Source organism: Sus scrofa, chromosome 12, assembly GCF_000003025.6.
Source record: "Sus scrofa isolate TJ Tabasco breed Duroc chromosome 12, Sscrofa11.1, whole genome shotgun sequence".
NCBI lineage: Eukaryota > Metazoa > Chordata > Mammalia > Artiodactyla > Suidae > Sus > Sus scrofa.
The window spans coordinates 24,838,162-24,860,763 of record NC_010454.4 but is presented as its reverse complement, the minus strand read 5'-3'; the positions used below and the strand labels follow the sequence as shown (position 1 = coordinate 24,860,763).

Here is a 22,602-nt window from a genome sequence, read left to right as displayed (position 1 = left end):
GCACTCACAAGTAAATCCACATTCACACTTATTCACAGACACATTTATGCATTCTAACGTACCCTCACACACTGGCTCACAATCACACAGACTCACGTTTGTCTCCAATCAACACGTCCTTAAGTCCACATGCCCAGTCACACACATTCACAAAACAAAACAAAACCTCCACAGTTCCACCACCTCTTCCTCGCCCAGGCCTTCTTGCCAGGCTGCGGCCCGGTCGCAGTCCTGGGGCGCAAATACAGAGCTAAAATCCAAAGTGCTAGGCCCCAAACGAAGGTAGAACGGAAGGAAAGGGGAGGTGACCACCCGAATCCACTCCGGATTCTAGGCGGCCGGCGCTGGGTAGAGGCCGGGCCGGCCAGCAGAGACCTCCCGGCCCCCCAGACAAGCCTCCAACGCCAAGGTGCTCCTGGCTTTCCGCTCAGGAGGAAAACACTTTCCCCAAGAGCTACTCGGTTATTTTATTATTTCCTTTTCTTTTACTTCCATTTCTTTTAATTTATCTTATTCTAAATCGACGCAGCCACCCAAGGAAAACTTTCAACTGGGGCGGAGAAAGGAGCGCCGAGAGCGAGAGGCTGAGCGGTGCAAGATACGGGGCGGCCGCGGCCGCAGGCATCCCCGGGGCCGCTCTGGTCCCGGCCGCGCCGGCCGCCCGGGCTCCCGGCGGCGACCTCCGCGCCTTCCTGCCCGCTGTCTGATCTGCCGGCAACCTGGAATCTTCTCCGGAGCACAGAGAAAGAGAAAGAAAAATTGGGGGGGGGAGGGGGAGGTTCTATCCTTTCCTGCATTTGAGTGCCGGTAGCGCAATTCAAAATGCGGGAGTATTTCAAGGGACCTGGGATACATAGGGTGAATTTGGGTTATTGTTTTTTTTTTTTTTTTTTTTTTTTGCTCCCCAAACACCCCCTTGATCAAGAGATAAAAACCCGGAGGCTGGCGCCTAAACAGCTAGACCTGCTGAGCTGATTTTTAGTCTTTATTCGATTATACATCCTGGATTGAATTTAAAGATCGGCATCGGGACGGGAAAGGGAAGAGGGCTGGGAGGAAGCGCACTTTAGGAGAATCCGTTTAATTTGAATGTGTAAAGAAAAGCCTCCCAAACCTGCAATTTCCCCCCTTAAGGACCGCAGGACCCTCCCCCCCCAAAGAGAGTTCAGGGAGTCATCCTGGGAACCTGGGCACCTGGACATTTGGGCGAGAGAGACAAGGTTCCGTCTTTACCTTCCTCCAATTTCTGGGGTACAGAGGCAACCATCTGGTGGCTAGACCGTCGGCCTAGAACTCCATTAGGGCCACCTCCCTTCTGGGGGCAAACACTAGGCCCTAAGGGATCTGGGGCCCCCACACCTGCAATGCTGCAAGCCTCACAAGGGCTGGGAGTGAGGGTGTCATTCGGAGGAGGAAAGGGGCACTGAAGCTTTCATTTTGCCCTCATGCAAGTGGCAACTCTGAACCCTGGGCTGCTGCTCCCGACTCCCCCCCAAACAGCCTTAGACCGGTCCCTGTGCGGAGGTTTGGGGGTGAATTTTTACTAGAGGAAGGGGGTAGAGCTCCTGTGAGGATAGGGAGGTTCCAAAAAGAACCCCCTTCCCAGCTATGCGCTTGGGGCTTCTCCGCCTGATTCCCTGCACCCCAAATCTCACCCCATCTCAGACTGGGGTTTCCCCAAAAACCGAGAAGGAGAAGAAAAGAAGATGGCGACTGAGAAAAGGGTTGCTGGTGGAGCAGCCATGAAGAAATGCAATAAATTCCTTGTTGTTTTATGAAAATTTACAACTTTGTGATAGAAGTTTATGAGTGGTTGAATCCAGCGATTGGCCAGCGCCGGTCATGTGGCCGGGCGATCGTGAACATGAACTTTTTATCATTTCCCTGGTGGTTATAATGCAGCATTCTTTTGGACACCACACCTAGGTCGGAGCACTGTCGTCCTTCAGGGCTCCAGCCTCTTGATATTTTTATACTTCAGTATCAGCTCGATAAAGCAAAAGAGAGAGAGGAAAGGAGAGGGGGAGAGGAGGAAAGGAGAGAGAGGGAGAGAGAGAGGGAAGGAGGGGGTGGGAATTACACAAAAGAGAGAATCAAAAATAATTTTCATTTCTAAGTTAATTTGCTTGCTGATCTGGGATTTTAGTCATCATGGAGTGTAAATGGACCACCTGCCCAGGACTGCAGCCTGATACCATTTTTCAAAGCCAGAACTTACTCCATTTTATATGCAAATATCAGAAAAGCGAAACACCCTCTCTCCCAAGTCAGAGAAGAGGAAGCAACGGCTCTCAGGTTGGGACAATATTATCTGAAAGATGAAGAAGAAACCAAACGCTCTTTTTTTTTTTTTCCCTTTCCTTTCTCCCCACCCCTTTCAATCGGAAGAAAGAAATCCCAAGGTCTGCAAAGGTAAGGGAGATGCTACAATTCTCGTATTTTTTGCATTGATTTTGTAGGGGGTGGGGCTTGGGTTTGTCTCCCTCCTTCTCCCCCCTCCAAGATGGGGCTGAACCCCACCTCTGGGCGCTGCAGGGAGAGGCTTCCCAGGAAATTGGGTGGCCTAGAGAGGGGCGGCTGCTTCCTGGAGGGGAAGCAAGGCAGGGCTGACCACAGGAGGAACCGAAAGAGGGCCACGGAGGTGAGCTCTGAGTCTCGTTTTTAAGCTGGGAGGAGAGGTTTAAGCAAGGGGGCTGCGAAAGAGAGAATGGGGGCGTTTGGGCTTGGGGGGGCGCCGGCAGAAGCCGGTTACTATGGCCTCTGTGGGTTTGCGCCCCCTCCCCCTCCCCCCATCCCTCCCTTGTTCCCGCCTCCTCCAGTGGCCCCCAGCGCAGTTCTCTTGCCCGGTGCGGGTATCGGTGGTTTCCCGGCAGCATTGGCACGAGGGGCGGTGGCCGCTGAGGTCTCCTGGTCTCCGGAGGGCCTGGAATCTCCGCAGAGGCCAGCAAGGGCGAGGAGGCGGCTGGAGAGACACAGAAAGAACAATTCACAGAGAAATACTCATTATCTCCCTTCGGAGACATTTCTGCAATTAAAGGGCTGTGGGTGGAGGCACCCAAATCAAGGGAGACCCCGGGAAGCCTGCTTGAGAATGCCCAGGTCGCCGGCCACTCCCTCGGGAGGAACCCTCGCTCTGCAGGGAGGCAATTTTGTGGTATTGAACGCGGTAGGTTACAGCGTGTTGGTTTCTGTGCAATAGTGATTCTGTTACTTGTGTTTCATTGCTCTGGGGGTGTGTGGACTTTGGGGGAGAAGAAAAAATTGCCATGTGTGTGTCTGATGTGCAAACATTTCAAACTTTCCTGGATCCAAATGTGGTGATTGTGCAGACGCTGGTTAGCTTGTTGTTGTTTTAGGCTTGTAAACAAAAAGAAAAATAAAAACAGAAAAAGAGAAGAAGAAAAAGAAAAAAATCCCATTAGGGGATCTGATGGTGTCTGGACAGGAAAGCCGCCTGGCATTAGGCTCAGACAGCTAGTCCTGTGCCTCCGGCGCCTGATTTCATTCCTCAGGCAGGCCTCCTGGAGGGAAGGGGGGAGAAAAATCTTTGGGGAGGGGAGGCCGAGATTCCTTAAGTAGCTGGTGGGGTAGAAGAAGGCGCAAGCCAGCCGCTAGGAGAGGACTTAAAAATACGATGGAGGCTTCTGAGGAAGCTGTGTGTCTAGAGATGATCAAGTTTAGGCATGGGGGGCAGGAGAGACTGTGATTTAGTTTGGCTGGCAGGAATAGGTGGTTGCTTTCTTCTTTTTAAAGACCAGATGCACAGCATTCAGCCTCAGGCCTCTGGATGCCCAGGGATTGTGGGGTCTGGGTGTGTGTAGGGGGATATTGGCCCCCACAGTCCTGAGCTGGGAAGAGAGAAATGCAGCCACTTGTGGCACGGGAGGGCCCCCCGCCAAGGCACATGTAGATTCCCTCAAAGCAGGCCCCGAAGGGGTGCCCGAAGGGACCCCCTCATCTGCAAAGTGAGAGAAGTTCTCAGCCAGCACCCATGGCACTCAGAGCCTATTCTCAAAGGAAACATTCCCCAAACCCACCCAGACTAAAGGTCTTTTTCTCCCCGTAGTCTTGGTGGGGGATAAATCATCCCTTAGACAGTTTGCTCTGACCCAAATTATGCGGTTTGCTGCCATCTACCGTCCATTTGCAGACATGCGGCTTCGGCACCACAAGCCCCGCGACACTGCCTGGAACCGTCTCCAACGCCTGGGGTCTCCGCTGCTCGGGTTCGGCGGGATTCTGGGGATTTTGGCCCAGACTGTCGCTTTCCGCTGGATCTTGGTTCCCGCCTGCCCACGTGTGGATTAGAGAACAAGCGGCCCCTCTCCCTCCCCAGCCCCATCCCAGCTCCAAACCTGGAGGCTGACTGGGGGAAGCGGCTTTTTCTAGGGCATATTCTAAAAAGACTAATGCTACATCCCTTGGGCAGGGGGCCCTGAATCAAAGGGTTAGGGGCTCGGAGTTGTGAGCCCTCTCCCCTCTACCGACTCCAAGAGCAAGAGGGGATCAATAGGGCCGGTAGGGAGATCCGAGGCCAAGGCTGCTCAAGGTTTATTTGGTTTTCTTTTCGGCCAAGGGAGGGGGCGGCCAGGAGAGGCGCCGTCCCCGGCAGTTCCACTCGGTTGTCAAAAGACAAACTGGGTCTGTGTTCTCCGGGTTGGCTGGTGAGTCTTGCCAGTTCCTTGGCTGGTTGAGTCTGTCGTGAAGGAATTGAGCCGAGTTTTCTGGAAACTGTTGGTGTCTGCAAGTGAGTGTGGGTCCCCTTCCCTGTTTTCCAATCATTTCAAGTGAAATCGACGCAAATACACTTGGGAAAAAAAAAATGAGGAGTGGGAATGGGGATCAATCATTAAGGAACCAAACCATTGTAACTTGCCTTCCTTCGGGACCCCTCACACCCGCTTAAGCTGACCGTTTTCCCAGAAGGGGGTGGCTGGCGAGGGCGGGAGAGGGGATCTGCGCCGCTGCCGCCGTTTGAATATTGGCCCCTGTCTCACGGGTTACTGATTAGCTCGGGCTTTCAAGCCGCAGGAGGAAGCTCTGGCTGCTCCTTTCAAGGTGCTGTGGCCCCAGTTCCTGGGCGGGGGCTCCAGGAAATTGCCTGTGGTGCCAAGCAGGCCGAGGTGTTACCAGGGTCTGGCCAGGAGCTGAAGGCGCTGCCGAGGTGGAGGGGCCCAGCGGTACTGGGGGCAAACTCAGGGGCTGCGACCCCTGAGCCTTGGTGCCTCTGGGAATCTGGACCCCAGGAGCAGTCCTTTCAGCTTTTCGGCAGAGAGTGACTTTCTGGCGGCTGGAAGGCCCGGCCAGTGCGGGAGGCCCCAAGGGATCGAGCTCTGCAAGGCTCCTCAGAGATTTTTTCTCTTGTGGGCAATCTGAAGGACAGGTAGGGAGGGGAATGAACCTGGTACAAAGGGTGGAAACACGTCAGGGCTCCTAGGGTGCCCATGGACCCGGAGAGAGGGAGCTGAGCACCGCTGCGGCTCCACCATCACCCCCCACCAGAGACGCTGCCGCTCATTTGCATAATGGAAATGATGTCTTTGAACCGGGCGCTTTGGACCAGCCAATTTCAAGGCAATGTCCCCTCTAAAGAGCTCTCAAAGATTGGAAGCAGCCGCACTGCTCCCTCGGGGACCGTTTATGCTCCCCAAACCCAGAGAATCACAGAGCATAGGGGAAGAATTGGGTTGAGATATTTGGATTCACCCCACTCCAGCCAGACTTGGGAGTAGGGTGGGGGAAGGTGCCCACAGCCCGAAGAGCTAGGGGTGCGGGGAGCTTTGCAGCTGAGAGGATGTGGGGGAGCCTGGATAATGTCTCAATCTCCTTCGCCTCCACACACCTACTGGCAAATATCCTCCTGGAGATTACCGACCGGTACAGGAGAATTTTACTCCGGAGCTGAACACAGCTCAGACATTTCCCTGGGAGCTGGAATGTGTGTTTGTCCGCAGGACTTCAGATTCACAGCTCAGAAAATTACAATTATAAATCCTGCCTGTGGGGTTTCTATACAATCCTTCTGTTGTGTACTCAAGAGTTGGTACACATGTATATTCACCTCTTCGTTGAGCAGGGAGAGACACTCAGAGCAGCCGATGCTGCTATGTATTTCTGTACTCCCCTTTGGAGACAGACCGACAGCGGTGATGGAACCACAGACAGATTCATAGAGATCTGGCTCCAGAAACCAGGCAGCCTCTGGCCCAGCCCTGCCTGCCTGCTCTTTCTCCCAAACAAACGGATCAGACGAATAAACGCTCATAAATACCTCTGGGCTTAGATAAGAGCGATGAGGCGCTATTTCCTTTCATGCTGGACTCCAGGCGCCCAGGCCCTGCCTTTGCGGCTCCATCTCGCGACAGGCAACCTGCAGAGGTGAGGTTAATTTGGGGCTATGACTCTTAGGATAAGGCGATTATTTTCTGTGTCTTTATCACAGGGGAAGGCTTCCTCCCTCACTGAAGCTAATGTTGCCCAGGCTTCATAGGAAAGCCCACGGCTTCCAGTTCTCATGTGAGGACGCTGTGGCCAGTGGGGTGGCAGGGAGGGCTGAGGCCCAAGGCTCAGCCTCAGTGGCAAGAAGGAGGGAGATACATGAGGCACTCTGCCCACTTTGCTCCTCCTGCCCAGATGTTCCCCATTCCTCCCAGGAGTGGGCTTAATCATAGCTGGATTGGAGGCCTCATGACTCCATCATAAGGAGGCTTCAGTTTATTTTCTTCAGCCTTGACAAGACCCCCATAGAGCTGGGCTAGGAAGTGTTGGTAGGGCAACTGGGAATAGCCACTTAGCCTAGAAGTTGTCCTAAGTTCAGGGAGCCTTGTAGGTCACTTTGCAGCCAACTAAGTTCCCATCCTTGGTCACCAGCGACAGCCCTCTACCACTTCTCCTAGGGTCTTGTGCCATCTTCCATGGGCAGAGTTGGCCCACCAAAAAAGGAGCCCAAAGAACAAGCCAGAGGAGAGTCAGCTTGGCCCCTTCATCATCAGATTTCTGTCCCACACCCTGGCCCATTCCTGGCCCCAGGCCTGAAGGTTGTCACCCTTTATTCCTGGCCTCCATGTGCACGCCAGCATGTTGAAAACACACCTTGGCTCCATCTTCCAGCCTGGCTCCAATGCTCATTTTCCTTCGATGAGAGAGTGAGACAGTCAGAGGTGTACATTCTCACTCACACCAAAGCTTGTAGGCAGCAAGCCGGCGATACAAACATGAGATGTGGGAGGGATTGCAGAGATGCTGAGTGACAGACAGAAGGGTGGTGAGCATCTGGAGAGGGGATACGGAATGATAGTTGTAAGCTGCCTGCTGAGACCCAACGCCCCTCCCTCCTTATAAAACTAAACAAAAACCAAGTCTTGAGGAAGAATTAATTTTTTAAAAAGACCTGCCAGTTTCTGGAGAGACCTGGAAAAGGAGCAAGGGTTCCTCTCTTTCCAGTGGTCTGATTGCCTCCAATATCAGGAGGGTTGAAGGACCCGGAACTGGAGGAGGAACAATTTCTTCCCTGTACCCAGACTGACGGAGACACTTTTGATTCCTAAGAATCTGTAGCCCAGGATACTCTAATGTCTTTGGGGTTAGGAAGTGGGCGGGAAATGAGGGTGGCAGGCAGGATAGGGATCAGACAAAGGTAGGCTGGGGGGTGCCTCTCACCCCCCAAGTGGAGACAGGACCAGTCCCTCTTCCCAATGTCCCTTTTTTCCTGTGCCAAGAGCAAGCAGGACACACTAGAATCAGGCAAGATGTCTCGGGCAGCGGCAGCCATAGCCTTCCAAGAAGCTCCCAGCCTAGCACAGCCAGAAGGAGAAGCTTGGGCTCAGACTCTCCTCCCATTTTCCGGCCCTCTGGGTCCTCTGGGCAGCGGGCTCTGGCCTGCCCCCAGCCCATAAGAGTAATAGAGAAGTAGGAATAATAAACCCAGGCTTGGAAAAGTCGGGGTAGATCTGGGAAGCAGAAAAAAACGGCTTTCAAAATCTGGGAAGAAGAGGGTTTCTTCTTCACCGCTTCTCTCTTTCTGATAACGATGCTAATCAGAGGAGAACTCTTCCTCCCTGCTTTGAACACAAAACGCCAGGAACCAGCCCTGTCCTTTCCTTTAGTTCTCCTCCAAGGAGATTGAGATGCAAGATTTGGAGACATTTATCCACTTTCCCTTGAGGGAAGGGGGCTCAAGCAACGCAGGGGTTAACTTTTCTGAAAACACAATTAACTTTTTCCTATTCCGCGTGGGGAGGGGAGGGATATATTTATTTAATCACTGGGGGATGGGGTGGTCTCAGTCCAAGTGCTGCCTCCTCCCTCAAAAGCACAGACGCCTCTTTCGCAGATCCTACGTAGGTGGAACAGGACGCGTTGTGCTGTTGGGGAGAGAGAGAGAGAAGGCAGAAGGAGAAGAAGGAGGGGGAAAAAAAGGTTGATAGGTTTGTGCGCGGGTCCCTCGCGCGGGCTGCGCTCCTCCTGGGTGCTATTTGCCAATTCCTGCTTCTGCCATTGGTCAGTGTTGGATCAGATGGTTGTATTTCCTTCTGGCCCTCACTGGCACCTCGCCATCCCCCCTCAGCTAAAACCCAATCTCAGATATACTACTAATAGGCGCGGCGCTCGGACTATAAAACACAACAAATCATAAACCCGGCGGAGCAGCAGCGGCCGTGCGCGCCTCCCCTCCCAATGAGTTCCTATTTCGTGAACTCCACCTTCCCCGTCACTCTGGCCAGCGGGCAGGAGTCCTTCCTGGGCCAGCTCCCGCTCTACTCGTCGGGCTATGCGGACCCGCTGAGGCACTACCCCGCGCCCTACGGGCCGGGGCCCGGCCAGGACAAGGGCTTTGCCGCTTCCTCCTACTACCCGCCGGCCGGCGGCGGCTACGGCCGAGCGGCGCCCTGCGACTACGGGCCGGCGCCGGCCTTCTACCGAGAGAAGGAGTCGGCCTGCGCGCTCTCAGGCGCCGACGAGCCGCCCCCGTTCCACCCCGAGCCGCGGAAGTCCGACTGCGCGCAGGACAAGAGCGTGTTCGGCGAGGCAGAGGAGCAGAAGTGCTCCACCCCGGTCTACCCCTGGATGCAGCGGATGAATTCATGCAACAGTGAGTGAGACTTGCTGCGGCCGCCGCGACCCCCACGGGCCCCCCCTCCTCAAGACAGAACTAGCGAGCCCCCCTTCTCCCACAGGGTGCCGGGTGGGCATCTCGGTTGGAGCCAAGGCAACACTGGGCGCCTGCACCGGGTCTCCCGCGCTGCCCTCCCGCCCTCGGGAGTTGCAAAGTTTGCAAAGTCTCAGATGCACTCCGAGCCAAGGGGAGCGAGTGGATTCTCCCGGAGCGCCAGGCCGCAGCCGGGATTCGGGGTCAGGGAGGCGGACAGGGGCCGCAGTCACTGGCTGGGCTTCCCCTGGCGCCCCCAGCTCTGGTCGAGTCCCCGACCCAAGGACTGTTCATTAACAGCGGAGTGCGTCATGGGAAGGGGGGCGGCGTGACGCTGGCGAGGGAGAGTTGAGTCTGTCCCGGACTGGGTTTCCCTGGGGGTCGGGGGCTGGGGAAAGATGAGGCACCAGGAAAGGGGTGGCAGTCAGAGGAGGGAGGGAAAGCAAGGGGAAGAAAGAGAAGGAGCAGGCTGAGGGGGAGAGAGGAAGAAGCAGGCGCCTGGGTCTAAGGTTGGATTATTTGTCGGCCTTAAGTCCCAAATTGATGTCCATTAGCAGGACACGAAAGTGAGGAGCCGTTAATGCCCACTATGGATCGATCCACGTCATTGCGGATTAAGGGCCAGAATCTATCACGGGGTGGTGGGGGAGCCAGATGGATGGAAAGAAAAGATGCAGCTAGGAAGAGACACACCTGGCCAGTGCCTCCCCAGCCCCTCCCCCTAGGCTCAGGTGGGATTTAGAACTGCTCCTCCCATCCCCCCACCGAGAATCTAGACGGAAGGCGTAAGCCTAGGAGACCCGGAGGGAATCTGGAGGGGGCGCTGGAGGAATGAGGAAGCGGGTGGGGGCAGGGAAGAGGGAGAGTGGAGGGCATCCTGGGACAGGCTAGAGTCCACGTTTGAGGGCCGAGTGGGGGGAGGGGGGCTCTGGCCCTGGTGACCCCCAGGCCTCAGCATCTCCTCTCTGCGTAACAGGTTCCTCCTTTGGGCCCAGCGGCCGGCGCGGCCGTCAGACCTACACGCGCTACCAGACGCTGGAGCTGGAGAAGGAATTTCACTACAATCGCTACCTGACACGGCGGCGGCGCATCGAGATCGCGCACGCCCTATGCCTGACCGAGCGGCAGATCAAGATCTGGTTCCAGAACCGGCGCATGAAATGGAAAAAGGAGAGCAAACTGCTCAGCGCGTCTCAGCTCAGTGCCGAGGAGGAAGAAGAAAAACCAACCGAATGAAGGCGCTGGAAGGGGGGGCGGGGGGACGCGAAGGGAGAGGCCTGTGGGGAGCCGGGGGCGTCGGAGAGCCCCCAAGGAGGCTCTGCAGGCGGGGGAGCCTGGGGACCTGCTCTTCGGCCCACGACGGGCGGGGCCCAGGGCTCTCCTGGACGCCCCCCGCCTGCAGAGCTCTCGCTGGGTGCTGGGAGGTCCTGCCGCCCGAGCCCGGCCAGCATCCCCGCGCCCCCTCCATCCCCGCGGAACCGCCTCAGCCCGAACAGGCTCCCTCGTGAGAACTGAGGACCAGACTCTTTTGATGTTTCCCGGAAGCAGAGCAAAATGCTCTTGTCCGTGTCGCGTCTCATTTCGTCCATGTCCCCCTGCACTGTTCAATGGTAGATTCGCAGTCCCCTCAGCGGGGGCCTCAAAGATTCCCCGACCCCAGACCTCTCTCCCGCCCCCTCCCCAAAGCCACTGGAAGGAGCACATACTACCTAGAAGTAAGAAGAGGAGCCTCAGAAGAAAACAAAGTTCTATTTTATTAATTTTCTATGTGTTGTGTTTGTAGTCTTGTCTTAGCTCTGGACGTGAAATACTTCGGTAATAATATTAATATTATTAATAATGATAATAATAATAATAATAAAGACATAAAACCTCGCCGCTCAGTCACCTCTGCTCCTCCCCTGCCACTCCCCCACCCCCACCGCCACCCCCTGCATCCTCGCGCCGGAAACTCCGCAGCAAAGGCAGGAGCGCTGGTCGGCCCCAGAGGGCCAGACACGACTCGGAAGTTACAGTTGAGATAAAGGCTGCAGCGGTCCTGCCCAGGCTCCAGCGCCGCGCCTCGCCCGGTGCTGAGGCTCACAGCACAACGGCCTCTCCTGGTGCAGACTTGGGGAACGGTGAAGGGCCGCTTCCCTCTTAGTCTCTAGCATTTCCTCGTTTATCCGTGGCATGAGTGACACCATCAGGACCCCTAGCCGGGAGCTCCTGCAGAGACTGAGCCAGGAGGGTCTTGGGCCTCAGCAGCGCTGTTCAGTCCACTCGATCGCCACCAGAGGCCCGTTTGGTCTTTGGCCTGCCCACGTGGCCTGATCTCCGCCGGCCTTGGCCCCGCTCATGGCCTAAATTGGGGCCACCGGGTATCTATTTCTTTGCCTGAAGCTAAAGGCTCCAGGCACCCCTTTCTGCCTCAAGCAGTAGCTCAGCATCAAGTAGGGGAATGCGAAGCTGCCGGCAGGCACGGGGAAGGACGACTTTCCTTTCACTGCTCTTTGGAGACCTGAAGCCAGGAGACCAGGTGATGGGGCAGTTTTGTCCATCCCATCAGCCAAAACCAACCCATTCTATCCCCACCCCACCCCCACCCAGGCGGCAAGCAGCCGAGACTGTTTTCCTTTCTTCCTCCTCCCTCTCTCTCCCTTTTTTATTTTTAAAGAAAATAGATGCCTGGCAGAAGGGGCCCAGCTGTGTCGGTCTCTGGCCAGCCAGTGAGCTCAGCAAGGCACGGCCGGTCCTCAGGACCCCCTTTCCGGGGAAGGCAGGGGCCGCTGGGCAAATTTTGAGACTACTCAGTCACCACCAAGGGGCCTCAAGCGGGGCTTCCCAAGGCAATAGCAGGCGTCTGGTGAGGAGGCGAAAGGGTTTTGCCTTGATCCCAAACTCTCAGGACCGCACTTACACCTGAACTCCAGGCCCCTGCATGGTTGCTTCGGCTGTTTTTTCCTTGCAACTAGGCCACATAGCCCCAGCCGGGCTCTTCTTTTGGGGTCCCTGTCCTGCTCTGCCATTCCTCGTTCCTGGGCTAAGGATGGAGGAGAGGTCAGGAAGAGAATTCCAAACTTCTAGAGGGACCGAAGAAGTGAAAGCTTTCTCCTTCCAACACTCGGTTTAGCCCTACCAGCTCGGCCTGGGTGCTATGGATGGGCCACCGCAGCCCTGTCAGGAAGCAGGCCAGGCTGAGCTCACGGGGGGAAGCCTTTGCGATAATTGTTTTTCACACACATCTTTCACCCTCCCCCGCATTTCCACGCCCAACTCGGAGACCTGTAAGGGAAGGGCAGCTCAATCTCTGATCATCTTATCTAGAGATAAAATAATAAGGATGATGATGATGACGACAGGGAGGACAGAGAGACGAACCCCACTGCCACGAAAGTGGATAAAGGCTCAGTCGTGTCTCTCCTATAAAAGGTTCAACCCTGCGGGTGAGCCTAGGCCGGGTTTCTTTCTAGCCCGGCGGTTTCAAGCAGTCAGCAGGGAGGCAGCGGATGCCGCCATGGCGGTCTGCGGCCCGTGCTCCCGCTGTTCGCCGGGAGGTGGCGCGCTCTGCTCAGAGGCCGCCGCCAACCTTCTCCCTGTTTCTCCCCCTTCTCCTTTTTTCCCCCTCTCGGAGGCTTGCATTGAATCGGCCCTAACGATTCTCGGATCGTCATTATTTGTAACCATAGAGCATGAATTACCTCTTGAGGTCATCAGCGAGAATTTACGACTGGTCAACAAAAGCACGTGATTCCCTAACGCCCCCCCATCCCCCTTCTACCCCCCCCCATATTTGGCCGCATACATAGCAAAACGAAGTACAGTGCATCGCTATAATTCATTAATACATCATAAATCGTGAAGCACAGGGTTATAACGACCACGATCCACAAATCAAGCCCTCCAAAATCACCCAAATGAGCTCGTACTTTGTAAACTCCTTCTCGGGGCGTTATCCAAATGGCCCGGACTATCAGTTGCTAAATTATGGCAGTGGCAGCTCTCTGAGCGGCTCTTACAGGGATCCCGCTGCCATGCACACCGGCTCTTACGGCTACAATTACAATGGGATGGACCTCAGCGTCAACCGCTCCTCGGCCTCCTCCAGCCACTTTGGGGCGGTGGGCGAGAGCTCGCGCGCCTTCCCTGCGCCCGCCCAGGAGCCCCGCTTCAGGCAAGCGGCGTCGAGCTGCTCCCTGTCCTCGCCTGAGTCCCTGCCCTGCACCAACGGCGACAGCCACGGCGCCAAGCCCTCTGCTTCGTCCCCCTCCGACCAGGCGACCCCGGCCAGCTCCAGCGCCAATTTCACCGAAATAGACGAGGCCAGCGCGTCCTCGGAGCCTGAGGAAGCGGCGAGCCAGCTAAGCAGCCCGAGCCTAGCTCGGGCGCAGCCAGAGCCCATGGCCACCTCCACAGCCGCGCCCGAGGGACAGACTCCGCAGATATTCCCCTGGATGAGGAAGCTTCACATCAGCCATGGTAATTCTCGCTCTGGCTCCCTTTTTTTTTTTTTGTCTTCTCGGCTTTCCTTCTCTGCGTTTGGGTTGCGGGGGGTGGGGGGAGCGAGGAGAGCTTGGCTTTTCCTCAAATATAGATTTATTTTTTTTTCCAGAGGGGGAGAAGTCTCTAAGAGGGTCCTCGCAGCTCGGGGGACAGAGCCAAAGAAGGTCTTTCGCTGGGGTGGGGGGCTTTGGAAAAGAGTATTTTTTAATAATTTGTTCCCAGATTCGCCTTAGGTTTGATTTGCCCAGCTGCGCTAGCCTTAGGAGAGATGAGGTTTATGTAACGTGGGGAAGGGTCTTGCTTGCCCCCAAAATTTGGAGACTGTGTCTAGCAGAGGAGGGGCGAGCAGCAAACCGAGCTTTCCAGGGCCAAAGTGCAACCGCTCTGCTCCCTCCCGGGGTGAGCGGCCGCCTGAGCCCAGCGAAGGGTGAGGCACAGGGAGAGAGCAAGAGACAAAGCCGGGCGCTTTCGCTGCCGGCAGAAGTGGGGGCTGCAGGAGAAGGGGGTGCAGAAAGCGATCTCGAATATGCGGGCGTCTGGAGTGGGGAGGATTGGAGCTGCGGTGAGCTGGGTGCCGGGGACGCCTGGGTCCCGCTCCACGCCCCCTCCCACCCAGTGCCCCCTCCCTTAACCGGAATAACGTTGCCTCGCGGCTCTGCTCTGTCTGCTTCAGATATGACCGGGCCGGACGGGAAAAGGGCCCGGACCGCGTATACCCGCTACCAGACCCTCGAGCTGGAGAAAGAGTTCCACTTCAACCGCTACCTGACACGGCGGCGGCGCATCGAGATCGCCCACGCGCTCTGCCTGTCGGAGCGCCAGATCAAGATCTGGTTCCAGAACCGGCGCATGAAGTGGAAGAAAGACAACAAACTGAAAAGTATGAGTCTGGCTACAGCCGGCAGCGCCTTCCAGCCTTGAGCCCGCCGGGAGGAGCCCCGGGCGGCCCAAGAGCCGCTGCCGCCCCCAGCCCTGGCCCCTCCAAGCCTCCCCGCGCTGCCGCCGCCCGCTGGGGACCGGTTCCCATGAGCCTGCCTCGCCCGGGCCTTGTGTTACGATTTTTCGTTTGGTCTTAGGTCTTCCTGTGGCTCCCTCTCTCCAGGACTGGTTTATCTTGTTATTATTGTTAATAATAATGATAATTATTATTTTCCCTCCATGCTCCCCACTCCCCTGTGCTCACCCCAATCCGCCAGTGTTTCTGAATGTTCGTGTCTGTGGTTGCATTCCTTTCCCCGGGGAAAAAAAGAAACTCGCATGTTTAATGTGAACTCTCCCCCTCCCCATCTGTGTTCTTCTAACTTATTTATAAAAAGATGGTCGCTGTATTTTGAGTTTCAGCTTGAAACTTCTCTCAAAGGGGCAGCAGTTGAGGTAGGATAGTGCCGAAGTGCCCCGGGCCCAGCTGAGCTGGCCTCCGGGTTGGAATCGGTGACTGTGTCTCTTTCCACCTTCCTATTCCTCCTCCCTCCTCTCTCCTGGGCCCAAGTCTCCCTTGGCTTGGTCCTGGGGTGGGAGGGGGCCAGGAAGGTCCAAAGGGGTGATATTGAGAAGAGGGAAGGTAAATAGTGAGATTTAAGTTCCTGCCGCCTGGGTAGGCCCCACAAGGCCTGGTCTGGGAGTGTCAGGAAACAAAAATAATCCTCAGTGTAAAATGTCTTGTGTATTTCTCTGTGAATCCAAGGGCCTGGTGTCGAGGGCCCAAAGCTTGCAAATATGGGGAGGGTCTGGGTCAGACCCATCCCCTCCTTTCTCCCCATTTCGCATTTCGCTTCCAAGACCGTTTGTAGTGAGCGAGTGGAAGCTGTGCTACGTGTGAAATCTGTCTTTGCCGGGCCTGTCTCAGTGATTCGCTTTTGGTATTTGTTTGTAGCTTTCCTTGAAGTCAAATAAATGTTTCCCCTACTCCACTGCCCTTCCATTTGTCTTTTCTCCGGGCACCTGCCTCGCCCATCACCAGGCACACCCTAGACCGCCACTCTTGGCAGATCTGGGGTGCAGGGAAGGGAAAGCAGGATGCTCACCAGCAGCCCCTCTCAGCCACCCAAGTCTCTGCTTGGTCAGCGGTGCCTGGGCCAGGGGACAGGCTTTCACGCCTGGGAGACTGAAAAGCCCAGTAGCCCCATGTGAGGCTGGGGACAGGGGAAAGGCTGAGCTGGATTGCACCCTATCCTTCCATCAGCCATCCAGAAAAGTCTCTGGAAACCTCTTTGGGGAATGTAATTTGGGCCTAAGTCCTGAGCAGGAGGCTCCTGGCCTTTTGGGAGTGATCCAGGCCTGACCTGGCCCCCTGCCCCATGGTCCAAATCCCAGTTCAGTTCTGCCACCCACTAAGGCAAAAAAAATAAAAATAAAAAAAATAAATCAGCTCTATTTCAAAGGTTTTCTCTCACCCCCAGTCTTCTCTACCCTTATCAAGGGTTTCCTCTCTCCAGGGGCCCAATTGACCTGTCCTCTTGCTTAGGAGCTGGGGTCCCTCCTAGAAGACCCCTGGTTCCCCCGTCAGCCAGCCTGGTCCAGGGCCAGGGCCAGTCCTTCTCCATCCAAGTCAGCCTCCACCCTGAGCATAAGAGTCAAGTCTGGACACTTACCCGGTCAATCCCTTCCAGCTTGGCCCAACTTCTTACAGGACTGGGGGGGGAGGGGGAGCTGGTGAGGAGGCTGCCGAGGGTCCTGGAGGCTCTCCTGGGCCCTCCTTCCCCCTCACCCCTTGACTTTGTCCCCCTTTGTCCATAGCAAACTATCCCAAAAGTCGCTATGACATTTAGATGTCAAATGGATAGGGGTTTTATCTTGAAGTTAGATCGTAAAAATCGCCGAGAAGTCAGACAGATACCCCTCACTGGCTCGAGAAAGTCACGTGAGGTCCATAAAGTTAGTTTTATGGTTTTGGGGAGTTGACACCGCGCGGTATATTTCACATTCTCCAGAATGTTAAGTGACACTTTAACTGCTCGCCGTGGTGGGGAAGGGGGCAGAGGTAGGTGAGCGCTCTTCCCAGCCCAGAAGGCGGTGGCGGTGGCGTGGCGGCAGCCCAGGCCCAGCTCTCCTCGGCAGTAAGTCGCTTCCAGCTTTCGCTTTTCCCCTCGCAACTGTAGGGCTTGGAACTGGGGGAAGGAAATCTTGCCTTGGGCAGGGGTGTAGGATGGTAAGGCGGGGGGGGGATGGAGTCTGCTTTTTGCACCGCGTTCAGACAAGCTGGGTGTCTGATGTGGGGGCACTCGGTTCAGGTTGATAAGGCCTCCACGGTCCGGGGCGCCTGGTTTTCTTTGCAGGAGTGTGTGACTCTGTGGCGAAGAGGCTTGCGTGGGTTCCGTCAGTGCCCTTGGAAATTTAGGGGGCAAGAAGGAGGGGTGTGTACCGCTGAATGGAGGGCCCTGTGTGTGTGGGGGGGGACCACGTCGCTCCTGATGTCTTCAGACAGACCTCTCCCCACTTTATGACATTCATTGGTCAGGGGTGTGTGTGGGTGCGCCGCCGGGCACTTTTATCTGGATCCATCTGAGCTGAGAAAAAGCACGGGGAAGGTTAACCCAGCTGTGGTGGGCTGCCTTGCATCAGGGCATCTCTGGCTTTTAGATCTTTGAGCCCCATGAAAGGGGGGTAGTCTGGTTCTCCATGGCCTGATCAGGGCTCTCCCAGGGTAGGGAGCGTGCTGCCTTTGCACCCAACTTGTCCCAGAGGCCGAGGCCTTTTGGTCCCAAGCCCACCTTCTGGCTTGGCTCTAGGGAGGGTCCTGAGGTCCAAGTGCAGAGCGGACAGAGGGAGGGCATTTCCCTCAAATCCAAAGCCTAATTCCTGGCCAGGAGTGAGGGGAATGGGAGAGTTCCTCTTTTTGTCTAGGGGAGCTAGGTGTTTAAGTAGAATCCTGGCAATCCCCCCCCCAATAAAACCTGTTGGAGAACACAGACCCCAACAGTGGGCAGATTCAGAAAAGGGACTCAGGAGTGGGGAGAGAAAACTGGAAAGGTGCTGTCTTGCCTCTTCTTCCTTATCTTCTTCTCTCCCCACTGGAGTCTAGAGGCCCCTTTGTTTTGTGGCACCACAAACCAGAGGCATTTCATTATTTTCTAAGCCTAGGTCATCCTCCTTCTAAAAGCCAGAGGCCTCTTATTCACCGGAGTGACCTCCCAATTTTAAGATCTTTGGGGGTCAACCACTCTTGTCAGTCCTGTTTTTGCCAGCCCACCATCTCTAGATTCAGCTCCCCAGCTCTCTTTGCCCCTGGAATTGGACACATGGCACCTTAAGGGGCTTCTGAGCTCTGGGACAAGGAGCGGGTCATAAGATTCCCCCACTGCATGTTAAAGAACATGTGAACTCTCTCCCCCTCACCTCTGTCTCCTGCAGCCACCTGTCCCTGCCCAGGTCTGATTTACAGGAGACCCTTCATAGGCTTGGAGTGCAAAAAGGGAGAGCTTGAGGTCCTCACCTTGGTGTGAAGACACATCTCCCCCAGAATCATGGGGCATTTGTGTCCTTGGAAAGGAGATTCTGGTCAGCTCCCAAAAGATGGTGAGCACCATTTAAAATCCTAATACATTTTGGAAGCATAGTACTGCCAGGGGCTTCTCCCCTGGACAAGGTAAATGAATTGAATGAGGAGCAAAGGAAGAGAGTTCAGTGGCAGAAGAATCTGGGGACCTGGGGCTGCCAGGGAAACCCCATTCTTATTGTGCCCTCATCTCACTCTAAGGCCACACCAGTCCCACCAGCCAATCTCTCTGAGAACCCCCAGACCACCAGGCCTGCTCCTCAAGATTTTTTTTGGCCCCCTCCCACCTCAGTTCTGCAAACCCTGATAAAGATTGTGTGGGGCTAGCAACCCAGGGACATCTGTTGGGCATATCTAGGCAGATTTTCCGGAATGGCAAAGAGCAGGGTGGGGGGGTGCCTGCTTCCGCTGCAGCAGCCAAAACTCTTGGGGGGAGGGGTCTTCTCCTGCTCTGAGCAAATCCTGCCTGGAGAAGACACCACCCTAGCTAGATTTTCCTCTTCCCCCTTTCAGGTTATCTGGTCTTCCCTGAACCCCGAAAGGATGTGTTGGGGGAGGGGATGAGAGGTTCCAAATGGTTTCTGGTGCAAAGGAGCTCTCCCGGCCCTAGACCCACCCATGTCCTCTGCTTCAGTTTCTCCAAGACATTATCAGGGAAAACTGTTCCCCCCCTCCTCCTCTCCCATATTATTCCCCTCCTTGGCCCTGTCCAGGCACCAACCTTCTGAGCTGCAGGCTGGCAGCACCCGCTGGCCAAACCCATCAGCTCCCTGCCCCCAGGGGCAGGCCCGGAGGGGGCCAGCAGCCAGAGGTTAATGCTGCAGTTTCCCTTTTCTCTCTGAGGCCAGGCTGACCACCCCTCAGTGGACAATTTGATTTTATTTTCTTTTATTTGGTTATTTTTTGGTTTTGTTTTTTTGTTTTATTTCACGGAGGCCACGGGGTGGGAGGAAGTATAAAGAAGTGTAAACAGGAAAGCCAGCCAGGCCTGGAGTTCCAAGGGCCCATATTTCATCGGCTTCCTCTCCATAACTGCAGCAGGACACTTAACTCTTCCCTGGCTGTGAGACATATTCATTGGGGTTTAGGGGATCAGGGTGTGGGGAGCAGGATCCAAGTGGAAGCACCTCTCTTGGGCCTGGTTCCTTTATCACTGAGGCTCAGATGCTGGGGTGGAAGCCAAGGATTCAGAGCAAGGGAGAAGACAGACCGCTCAGCACAGTCCCCCAAATGCAGTCCCTTCCAGGACTGAGCAGAGAAGGCTCTCACCTGCCTGGGCTTCCCAGCTTGGGGACCAGCCCAGCCAACCAAGGGAGGCCAAGAGGCCAAGAACACCTCATTCTTTTAAGGGGAGAGCCCCATGGTCACTGTCTCCATTTTTTTGGAGTTTCTCAGAGTAATCGGATTTCGAGGCTGGGATCTGCCCGCAGCGGGATTTATCGATTGCTGGAGCGCTGTTACACATCCATATTAATTAACCCAGACACCGCCTGGAAAACGAGATGTTGGGGGTGGGGGAGGGGAGAAACGGGGGCCCCTAAGGAGAAAGAACATCTCTCCCTAAGCGGTGCCCCCCACCCAGCACAGAACGGAGGGTTGCTCCCTGCAAGAAAGAGTCTCTTGCCCGAGCTCCATGTCCCTTGGCTTCTCAGCAAGAAGGGTAAGCGTGACTTACTCCCCACGGTCGGACTCCACACACGTCTCCTCCAGGGTGGAATTAAACACCTCCCAGGCCCAACACTTCCCTGTCAGAGTCAGTTTGCCCCAGCACTGGGATGGATGGATCCTCTGGTGGTTGTTCCCAGCATGACCTTTCCCAAGGGGTTAACACCCCCTCCCCACCTTCCTTTCAACTTCCCCAAGGTAGAAGCTTTTTATGGGTTTCCGGCTTGTTTTTAGTGTTTGTTGTTGTTGGTAGTGATGGCCTTCCCCTTCCTCCCACCCCTCCCTCCAAAAAGTGATTAAAATCTGTTAAAGGATTTAATTAAGAGAGTTAAATGAAAAGGAAGGAGGCGCAAATGAGTTGGGGGAGAAAACCCACACCAAAGCTATTCTCAACGATTAAATCGCCATTTTAACAATATAATGGAGTTTGCATCCTGAAAGGGGAAATCAACGCTCATATCTCATCAATAATTCATAGAGTCCGGGATCACGCAGAGGTCAGCAGACGGGGCCGGAGCGCCGGCCTACTTGGGGCTCCGGAGCCGTTGCCGAATACATTACGCGCCGCCGGCCGCGCCGCCGCCACCTCCGCCACCCACAGGTTTAGGCCGATTTTTCGCTCCCTTTGGTGAATTTACTGAGACCCAGAGCGTGGGCTCCAAAGGGAAGTGAGGGATTTAAGCGACTGGACAGGACTGGATTTCGGGCAATTCTGGACCTGTCGGACCCGAGTATCAGCACCTTAAGTTTTCATCTCTTTCTCGCTCCCTTCTCTGCCTTTTCCTCTGTGTTTTAGGCCTCCTCTGTCCAGTCTCTTCTCTCCCCAAATCGCTTCTTGGAGAGGAAAAATACGCTCTCTGCAGCATCCTCTAACTTCTTCCTGGAAACCTCTCCAAGGCTGCACAGCCGCGCGCTCTGGCCTTGCTCTCCGAGTGGATTCGGGCTGAGGTGGCTAGAGCTGCGGCCTCGCTGGGGCCTGTGAGTGCGGCGTCTGGCTTTGGTTGCAGCGATGCCTGACCTCGGAGTCCTGTGGGGTAGGGGTGAATGCATCCAGGGAGGAAAGGTACCTTGCAGGCCCCAGCCTGGCTCGCCTAGAGATGGGGATGGGGTGGGGGTGGGGAAGGTGGAAAGGAAGGGATTCAGCCTGAAAACTCGCGTTTAGGGAAGCAGAAGAGGGAAAGTCCCAGCATGTGGGAGCGATGGCGCAGAAGCCCCATAAATCGGAGCTTCTTCGGGCTTGTTCCAGTCTTTCTCTCTGCGGGTCTTTCTAATTCACTCTCTCTCTTCTGTTTACCGACACCCCCCAACCACCACCAAGGACCCCTAGGGAAGTTGAAACGAAATCCTTCCCTGGGAGAAGTGGGGGTTTGGGAGTCGATATTTGGGAGCCAAGGAAACCGAAAGAGCACAGGTCGCCGCGCGGCCGCTGAGCTGGCCGAGAGGCAGAGGCTGTAACGTCCCCGAGCTGCCAGTAGAGTCCGCCTTAGACCAAGTTCATAGCCAGGCTGGAGCCTCCGAGGCGCCAGCGAGCGGCCGCGCAAGGTGGCCCCGGGCCCGCTGGGCCTTGCAGAGACTGGACACTGAGCTCTCTCTCCAGCCTCCATGGGGCCTGTGGCCCCCTCCACTCCCAAGGAATACTTGCTCCAAGCTCTCTCCACGCTTCTCCACCCTGAAACACCTTTCTCCAGGTCAGCCCTTTCTATGGCTTCCCAAATGTCCCCTCCCCCAGCAACCGCGGCCCCAATCTCAGGGGCAGGAATTGAGTGGGGTGGGTCATCAAAAGCCTTCCAGGCAAATTAACCAGAGGGGCTGGTGAAAATGCGGGAAGTGGAGAAGAAAGCCGGAAGTGGAGTCGGCATCTTTTCCCTGAAGAGGAGTTATTTAATAATCCGAAGCTGACTCTTCTTCCCCAGTCCAAGGCCTTTCGTGGGGGCGGGGATGGGGGCGGGGGCGGGGGCGGGAGGGGGCGAAGGGGGAAGGGCAGGGAAGGCGTTTGGCATTTGGGTTTCTGCAGCCGGTGCAGCAGAATGAGACACTGGGCGGTGAGGCCAGTGTTATTGCCGGAGGGGTCGCAAAGTTGGAGGGTCAAAAGTTTACAGCGTGCGTGAGCCGGCCGCGGCGGCGTCTAGCGGCGGGGGCGGGGCGGGTTAGGAGAAGGGAGGAGGCTGTGTGTGTGTGTGTGTGTGTGTGTGTGTGTGTGTGCGCGCGCGCGCGAGCGCGTGCAGAGAGAAGAGAGCGAGCACGGGATGCTCGAGGTAAGGAAGGCTTGTGGGCTCAGGGAGTGCGGGGGTGGAACTGGGGAAGGGGACAGGCAGATACCTGGGGAAGGAGAAACTGAGTGAGGAAGAAACCCTCCTCCCCAAACCGGCTCTGGTGGGGTGGGGAGCTGCACAAAAGAAAGAGCTCTGAGCATCGCCAATCCTCTGCGCAATTTTCTCTCCCAAAGATAACCTTTGAGTCACCATATAAAATGTAATTAAAACCTACCCAGCCGCACACATTTTAAAAACCCAATTACCCACACGTCCTTGCAGGACCTCGGTGGGGCCAAAGAAGTCTTCCAAGGTGAAGACCTGATTCCCACCAACAGCAGCCCCACCAGGCTGTCCCTAAAGGGGCCAAACAGCTGGATCCCCTGTCTCTCTCCTCCACCCAGGCTGGCCTGTTTTTCAGGGATTCCTAACCCCCAGGCTGCGTCCAGGCAGCTGGAGTCCCCGTGACCATGGGCCAGGACTGGAGGAAGTTTAAAAACTCCCACCCCTTTGTCCAAATTGCTTGGGTTTAAGAACTTGGGTATTGAAACAAGTTAGCT

General features: G+C 55.8%; 2 protein-coding genes and 1 long non-coding RNA gene across 3 annotated transcripts; 2 read left to right on the top strand and 1 right to left on the bottom strand.

The window, feature by feature from the left end:
• On the bottom strand, positions 1,770-22,038 carry LOC102166259. Its single transcript, XR_001299211.2, has 4 exons — positions 16,222-22,038; positions 7,093-7,272; positions 6,272-6,370; positions 1,770-2,962 (listed from the first exon to the last, which is right to left on the bottom strand). It is a non-coding gene; the product is annotated as an uncharacterized LOC102166259 (long non-coding RNA).
• HOXB6 (homeobox B6) lies at positions 7,270-11,023 on the top strand. The gene is made up of 2 exons (XM_003358075.4): positions 7,270-9,091; positions 10,125-11,023. Exons 1-2 carry the CDS (start codon positions 8,677-8,679, stop codon positions 10,382-10,384), a joined length of 675 nt encoding a protein of 224 aa, XP_003358123.1. The 5' UTR covers positions 7,270-8,676; the 3' UTR covers positions 10,385-11,023.
• On the top strand, positions 11,125-15,540 carry HOXB5 (homeobox B5). The gene is made up of 2 exons (XM_003131550.5): positions 11,125-13,606; positions 14,304-15,540. The coding sequence occupies exons 1-2, from the start codon at positions 13,045-13,047 to the stop codon at positions 14,549-14,551; spliced, it is 810 nt and encodes a 269-aa protein (XP_003131598.1). The 5' UTR covers positions 11,125-13,044; the 3' UTR covers positions 14,552-15,540.

What these genes read in the sequence shown, in the direction of transcription:
- HOXB6 (XM_003358075.4), top strand. Translation starts at nt 8,677, where the DNA reads ATGAGTTCCTATTTCGTGAACTCCACCTTCCCCGTCACTCTGGCCAGC. An exon ending in GCGGATGAATTCATGCAACA is followed by an intron (nt 9,092 to 10,124) that starts GTGAGTGAGACT and finishes TCTGCGTAACAG; the next exon opens with GTTCCTCCTTTGGGCCCAGC.
- HOXB5 (XM_003131550.5), top strand. Translation starts at nt 13,045, where the DNA reads ATGAGCTCGTACTTTGTAAACTCCTTCTCGGGGCGTTATCCAAATGGC. An exon ending in GAAGCTTCACATCAGCCATG is followed by an intron (nt 13,607 to 14,303) that starts GTAATTCTCGCT and finishes TGTCTGCTTCAG; the next exon opens with ATATGACCGGGCCGGACGGG.